The 8,352-nt window shown below is 39.9% G+C and overlaps 1 protein-coding gene across 1 annotated transcript in view; it reads left to right on the plus strand.

Moving 5' to 3' along the window:
- LOC118599946 (E3 ubiquitin-protein ligase Rnf220-like) overlaps positions 1-7,199 on the plus strand; it is a 147,424-nt gene extending 140,225 nt beyond the window's left edge. The window contains exon 3 of the mRNA XM_036216359.1: positions 6,969-7,199. Coding sequence (XP_036072252.1) covers positions 6,969-7,102 — 134 coding nt within the window. The 3' untranslated portion in view covers positions 7,103-7,199. The remainder of the gene's footprint in view (positions 1-6,968) is intronic.
- Positions 7,200-8,352: the final 1,153 nt, after the last annotated feature.

Below are 8,352 nucleotides of genomic sequence, written 5' to 3' on the forward strand. Positions count from 1 at the left end.
TCAGCCCATTGTAGTCTATGACTATGAGCCTGCACTATCCAGCATCTATTGATTCCCACTTCATCTGGACCGAAGCGTCTGAGGAAGAAGGGAGAGAGACATAAAAAGACAGAGAGCCCAAAAGAAAGGGGGGAAAATGGAGGGATGCTCCTTGAAGTGTTGAAAGGGGTTAAAGAGATTTGTTTTTGACATAATTCCATAAGCTGTTGGCTGCAGAGCCACTAATAGAAACAGATTTTTTGGGAACACGCTGTCAGTTTCATTTACATCTCGTGGCACGCGAAGGGAAGACAAGGATGGATGAGGAGCTGACAGCACGACAGTGGTGCACGAGTGATGCACAAAAGAAGGAAAAGTTGGGAAAAGCTGGAACTGTAGAGTGAATTTTAGGGTGTTTACATGGAAAGGTGAGAGCAAACCAAAGGAAAAAGGAATCAAGGAAAGGATAGTGGTAAACAAAAGAAGGCCTCCCTCCACATTGTTCCGCGTGATCTAACTTTCTCCTCCTCACCATCTGGTGTCTGCAATGGTCTGTCTAGTTCCTTTTGTTTCCTTCTCCTATTATTCTAAGTGTATATAGATAAACCAAGGACATATGTTCTTTTAACATTGTTGAACCTTTTGTAAAACCTAAAAAATAATTTTGATGTCTCTCATATTGAAGCATGGTGACCCCTTCATTTGCTGGAAATGGAAGTGTTCATTTTGGTAAAATACTGTTTAAAGAATCGTCCATTCAATTCCCTCACAGGTTAATTTTAACTATTTTAATGAAAGAAAAGTTTAGTAAGATGTTATGCCATAAACAGGTCTGACCTTTTAATGACCTTTTTATATTGATCACACTACACCACATCAAAGAGATATTTGGTCTGAGAGTATATTGTCGGTACTTGTGGATCAGCACTCCTCAAACGGTGCTAGCGTCGCTCTAATTCTGCACCACCCTTGGCGACACATCCCCAAGCAGCCACTTTCGATGAAAAGTATATGTAAACATGCGTTAACCAACAATTAGGGCTTCTATGTTCCAAACTGTTGCGTTTACATGTTTGTATGACTGTTTTTTGGGCCTTACGTATACAACGTACAAATGCTCATTCAAGCGATCACTTCAAATAAAAACGTGGGTAAACACGTTTCATACTTCTGCGTTCAAAACTCTTGCATTTACATGTATCTATACGAGTTTCTACGGTTTGAACCTTTGAGAAAGGCAGAAAAGCGCGGTACAAGTGTACGCCATGCACCATTTACACACATTTCCAGGCTCTGCATGCAAAACATGTGGCTGTTGAATGGACATTGATAGCTAAACCAGGTCAAACTTTGACCAATTAGGGACTCGGATTTGGTAATGACGTATGGAAGGTGTTCCCTTTTAATTCACCAACATGCCAACTGTTTAAAAAAAATGATCATGGAGGGGAAATGGATACTTGCTGTTTGTGACACCAAGTCTTTCATATATCGGAATAGAGCTGTGAAAGAAAAAGCCTTTATCAAAATTTGAGACATTTACTCCGGTTTGACATTTCACACCGAGCCTCTTCCAACTGCACTCAAAAAACTGTCATGTTAAATGAACATAAAAAAATTATGGAAAGGATTTCCACATAATTAAATAGCTTTACTTGAACCAAAATTAATCATATTGATCTTACTTAATATACTTACGTTGACCCAACTTGATATACTTGCGTTGAACCACCTCAATATACTTACGTTGACCCAAGTGAATATTAAGTTGGGTCAACTTGAATTTATTAAGTTGGGTCAACTTAATATACTCAAATTGACCCAACTTAATATTAAGGTTGGTCAATTTAAGTATATTAAGTAGACCCAACTTAATAAATTCAATTTAATCCAATTTAAATACTACAGTTGGATCCATCCATCCATCCATCTTCTTGACCGCTTCTTCCCTTTCGGGGTCGCGGGGTGCCGGAGCCTATCCCGGCTACTGCAGGGCGAAGGCGGCGTACACCCTGGACAGGTTGCCAGTCCGTCGCAGGGCCCCAAAGTTTGCATGTTCTCCCCGTGCATGCGTGGGTTTTCACCGGGGACTCCGGCTTCCTCCCACCGTCCAAAAACATGCTTCATAGGTTAATTGGTGACTCTAAATTGTCCCTAGGTGTGAATGTGAGAGTGGATGTGTGTGTGATTGGGGCCCTGCGACGGACTGGCAACCTGTCCAGGGTGTACCCCGCCTTCGCCCATCAGTAGCCGGGATAGGCTCCGGCACCCCGCGACCCCGAAAGGGAAGAAGCGGTCAAGAAGATGGATGGATGGATGGATCCAACTGTAGTATTTAAATTGGATTAAATTGAATTTATTAAGTTGGGTCTACTTAATATACTTAAATTGACCAACCTTAATATTAAGTTGGGTCAATTTGAGTATATTAAGTTGACCCAACTTAATAAATTCAAGTTGACCCAACTTAATATTCACTTGGGTCAACGTAAGTATATTGAGGTGGTTCAACGCAAGTATATCAAGTTGGGTCAACGTAAGTATATTAAGTAAGATCAATATGATTAATTTTGGTTCAAGTAAAGCTATTTAAGCTATTTAATTACTTTCCATAATTTTTTTATGTTCATTTAACATGACAGTTTTTTGAGTGTGTAGGTGATGGGCGCGCGCTAGTAAACAGTTTAAAAGAAGCCCCTCCATGCTTGTCCAGTGTGAACATCATAGAAACAAGCACGTTCAAGAACTTGCATTTGGCGTGTTCTTGAACGTATCAAATACCTGGTGTGTTTGTAGCTCATACCTTAGTGTGACTTTAGTTTTTCTTTTTAGTGATTTCTTGGGGGGGTTTGGTCATGTTCTGTTCTGAGTCATTGCCTTGTCACAGTCACTCCAAGTGCACGTTCATAATCATCTTCAGCTGTTTTCACTTCTGTTCGATGTCCTCAGCATATATGACTGTCTGGTTTTTTTCAGTTCTTTATTGTCAAGTCATCTGTTTTGTGACTCTTTTGTTGCCACAAAGTTTTTATCATGTTTAAGTTTCTCCATTGAATGTCTAAGTTTCTGCCTCCAAGCCCAGTCTCCTACATCTTGGGTTCTACACCACCATTTCCTGACACACTGTAATGCCTTAAGGTCAGGTTATACCTGCCATAAAATTGTTTTGCAGTCACAATGTAACTGGTAGTGCAACCAAAACTTGCAGAAGAGTATAGTGGCAAGCTGTAGCTCACCAACAGTTGATGATCTGGTTTTTGGTTTTTTAACAATTCTATGCATCATGACTAGCATTTAAGCTTACTTGATTTCCACTCTTTATGTCAAATCAAACATTCTCAAAAGAAGGACATCGTGGAAAGGAGAAAAAAACAAAGTGAAATTTCTTACCTAGCAAAAAAGGGTAACTATGATTCAATTCAATTCAGTTCAATTTTATTTATATAGCCCAACATCACATAGAAAATTTGCCTTATTGGGCTTCATGCCGGTAATTGAACAGATGTAGAAATTATGAGTCAGTCTTGTATTTCAAATGCTATATTTTATAACAAGCCCATTGAACAATTGCAGTAATATGGATTCTGATTTTTTTTAAAGAATCAGTGATCATGGCTCTTTCAAAGTTTTGTATCTGTAACAAAACTGCTATTTTATTTTAAAATTAAGTTAAAAAAATTGAGTTTTTAACAAAATAAAATGGTCAAAACCTCAGGTTTTCCAATATAGTACATTGGCTAAAGCCAGACACAAGGGACAGAGGGAGTGTATTTTCATTCATAGAGCTAATTCAATTGTGTGGTTTCTTTTAAGAAACCATAAGCTTTGTGAAGTGAATAATTTAATTGTTTGTTTGTATATTTATAGTCTGTCAGTCTCCCCCTCCAGTCTGTGTCAGCCCTCCTGATGTGTTTTGTAGTGCTGGGCCAATCGATCCAAAATAGTATCAATAGTATTGATCTGAAAATTGTGGGGGTATCGGATCAATTCCAGCCTGCAGATATCGATATTTCCACTCTTGTTTGAAACTTTTCTGTATCAAAAAATACCCATCTGAGTCACTGCCTCACCACTCTCACCAGTCCTGTGAGATCTCAGCAGCAGATCTCACAGTGCATGCATGTAATCATATGTAGGAAGCACCAAACCATAAGGCGCATTAAGCGAGACAAAAGCCTCGAAGATAAGTAAATCAGTCGGTTTTGACACTGGTCATTTTTAATTTTTTTTATTTAATCTCTTTAGTACTAGATCATCCAGGAAATTAATCAACAAATGATAGGGAATTATCTGAGGTCTTGTCTTTGCCAGTTGAGATGCTTATATCATCATATGATCAGAAGAAAACCAGTGAATGTCGTTCAATGCTTTGAGGAAGGAACAATCAAGAAAAAGGCAGAAACAGAAAAAAAGGGCATAAGAGAAACTGCAGATAAAAGACGTGAACAATAACAAATGGAGAGTCTGATAAAGGTGGAGAGAAAGGAAAGGAAGTCAGAGAAAGTCAGATGAGACCATCCATCTCAGTACATTATGGGGATCCGGTCTGTATTCTATTACTGCTGTCAGGGAGATGCACACCTCTCTCCCCACATCCATCCGTCCATCGTTCACCACGCCAAGCGAGGTTTCACTGAGGAATCTCCCCGCTAAGGAGTCCTGTCAGGCCTTTTCCGTTGTTATTGACCAACCGTCCTTCCACCTTCGTGCTCCACCTTCCCCCCGACTCTGCTGCGCTTCCCGAGATTAAACGCTCCCTTGTTGCGCCTGAGGGTGAAGGTGCGCTGGGGCTGTGAGGGCCAAACCGGGGCATGTGGGTACACCAGCATTAATCATCTTTAAGGACATGACAGGGCGTGTGTGCAGGGCTACATTACATCAACACCTCATCCCTCCTCTCTGTCTAATTCTTACATTTATTTCTAAATGTCCATTGTTCATCTCTAAGAACTCTGTTTGGTTTTCTGCCACAAAATTGATCATCAGTTATACTTGCTTATTTTATCAGAACACATATTACTTGTTTTTTAACAGTACTCATTAAAGTCCCACTCTGATCGTCTTTTGTTCTGTTTCAAACAAGCTCCCACTGGTCTTTTCATTAGGATTTTGATGTCCTTTTTTAGGACACAATTACTGCCGTTTATTAGAGTTGAGTTGGCTCAGAGTACGCCCGCCCCCACTTCCCATCATCAATCTGTCTACACTAGTTAAGGCACCTCACAAACTAACATCGGTGAAACAAAAATGACGACTGATATTGGAGCTGCACAGTTTGGAGCCAGATGCCAGCTCATACGAGGAAAACGTAGACATACGGGGATCTAGTCGTCTACAAGTGGATGCATCAAATTGGAACGGAGCAGGGAGCTTATGGAATATGTTAAAACATCAAAGACACAATTTTCCACAGAGCGGGTCTTCAACTGATATAATCCTTGGCTTGAAAATTTTACTTTTTTTTAAATTTGTTCTTTTATGCCTGAATTTTGACTTGTTTTTCTCACTATTTGTCACTATTACCATAAATCAGGAATTGACTGATTCATCCTAATGAAGAGGTGGGGAGTAGTTAAGAATAGGGGAAAAAAGAGGAAAGGAGCACAGAGTAAATTTGTAACAGCTCAAACAAAAAAAATGCGTAAAGCTAAATAAATATGGACATGTTCTGATCACTAAAATACTGAAAAAAAATGGAGCACAGAGAGAAGAAATGCAGGTGTTAAAAATCTCACAATAGTTGTTGTCTGTCTCCAGTCGAGTCTCTACAAAGGATTCTTAGAGCAAAGATGCATTTCCCTTCAGGGTTGCATTCGTCCCTTTTTGTATAGTATTGTGTGAGTGTGTGTGAAAAGGTTAAAGAGAGAGCCATCAAAGACATGGGAGAGACAGGGGCTCCCCCTACCTGGCCCTCTGGTTGCCGTGGTGACGAGCAGTCTAAACGGGATGTCCTGGCCGAGGCGGAGCCTTTTGTTCTGAGTCTAAAAAAAGCTTTGTTTGATTGGCTGAATACAGGAAATCAGGAAGTGTCCTCCAACATTAAGCAGCGATATAATTTCAATAGCTATTATTTTTAGTCCACCCAGACAGAACTCAAGGTACACTCCAAGAAGTGGGGTTTTACACCGCCTGACACGTACGTGAGCGGCCACAAAGGGTCAGCGACACCATTGCGGCGGAAGCAGACATTGTGGTACACACACATGCTCCAGACGCACATGCTGACACACAAAAACAGGTGGGCCCCACCCTGTTGCCCTGCTGATCAAGGACAATGAAGTGAGGTAGTGTTGGCAGACTCTGTAGAGCATTATCTCATCCTATGGCAGACACTTCTTTAACTCCCCCCACCCCCTTATTTGACCTGAAAACAACATTACACAAGACTGTGCACAAGACTTTACAACATTCTACTCCCCCTATATGAAAGGATTTAGTGCACATGCGTTAAATTTAACCCCTTGATGCTTTACAGTTGTGTTTTTTTTCTATAAGATGATAAATTAATAGATAATTAAGTCAGTTTGATGCATATTTGCATTTTTAAAGCAATACTCTCCTGATTCTCACTGCTTTTCTTCCTTTTTTAAAAAAAAAAACAGATATAAGGTCATTGATTTTACAAAGTAAAAATCAAATCAATAATTAAAAAAAATTATTTGTGACTTCAATGTGTTTTGATGATGAAAATGTGGATAGTTTATTTAAAAAAAATATTTAAATACATTTTTGGCAAACTTGTGGCAATGCATTGTGGTCTATATTTGCTAAATTAGTGAGCATCAATGTATGCTAATTTTTCGCAAAGACTTCTGGGAAATTTCAAGGGCACTCTATTTTGGAATTGTATATTCAGACAGTATTACAAAATGACGAATGCACTATATAGTGAGTAGTGAATATAGCATATGTAAAAAAAAAAAAAAATAGAAATTAAATATAGTTTCCTCTTTATCATTTTTCCTAATGTCTGCTCTCTTTTCTTCCAGGTAAAAAGAAGATGTCCCTGTATGACAGTCAGGCTCCCGTCTGTCCCATCTGCCAGGTGCTGCTCCGACCAGGAGAGCTGCAGGAACACATGGAAACAGAAATCGAGCGGCTAGCAAACATATGCCTCAGGTAAGCCTCAACACTCAGAATCCTCTCATCCCAAAAGTGCAACAAAAGTTAATGCACGATGCACTCTTTAAGGTAAATAAAAAAAATAATGGAAAAAAAAAGAAGTCAATGCGCACTGGCTCATAAAGCTGGGTCATTTGTAACCAACAGGCCGTGCACCACAATTCAGCTGGTGACAGGCCGATCCAGTCATATTTCTCCCATGCAGGTATTTGCGTGCCATAAATCTGCATAAAAAGGCAGAAGCATGCTGTCAGCGTAACGCTTAGCGTTTCCTACAGAGACCAGGATTCAAACCTGTGACCTCAAGTTCACTGCCACCCCCTTCTTTTCTCCGTGTGGCAGTTGCACTAGCAGTTTTACGACGAATAAATCAACTCCAAGCCCTTTTAACGATGGGACACAACCATTAGGATCCATATTTCACCCTGCTCACACGCCTGACTGTGTGTATGCGTGCGTGCGTTTGTGTACACGCATGCAGGTCGCTCCTCTCGGGGGGTGTTTGTGTGTGACCCCACGTCCACCTTAGTGGCCCAGTTTTATGATAGCACCCATTAACTTGGAGAAACGGGGCAACAGATATTGTCACCCCACATGGAAATCACACCTTATTTACCACAGGCGTACACAGCTGCTGTTTTGAACGCGCAAACCATACATACTGTCTTTTGAGGTGTCGCTTTATTGTTAGATTTGATTAAGCCCTCTTTACGGGTATCATGATTTCATCCACACCTCTTTTGTCCGCTTTTCAAACCATTTTGATAGATATGTGGCATTTTTTAATATACTTGTTGCATCAGGAGGCAAAAATATAGGCAGAGTAAGATGCTTCAAAGAAACCATAAAAGCTTATTTGACTGTTGCAAAGCAGGTGCATAGTTTAGAAGAGACATCTGGGAATGTTTGAATCTGCATTGGGATCAAATAAATTTTTCTTTCTGTTACAGTACAAATACTGCAGTGAATCCTTTTTTTAAACTGCTTAAATGAAATAGCACTGCCCAAATTTTAAATTAACAATTGTTTTCTTCTTGCTTCCCATCTCATTGATGCAGCCCCCCCCCCCAAAAAAAACAAGGTTTCCGGAGCAATAAAGCACATTATTGGGTCCAATACACGTTAGCACATTTTCACAATACCTGTAACTCCCATCTTTGTTTACAACACATAAACAAACAGACTGATACAATACAAACGTTACTAAATATGCTAACTCCGAACTTGTTAGCAACACGTAAAAAGAGTCTG

This window comes from Oryzias melastigma, linkage group LG17 (genome assembly GCF_002922805.2).
Source record: "Oryzias melastigma strain HK-1 linkage group LG17, ASM292280v2, whole genome shotgun sequence".
NCBI lineage: Eukaryota > Metazoa > Chordata > Actinopteri > Beloniformes > Adrianichthyidae > Oryzias > Oryzias melastigma.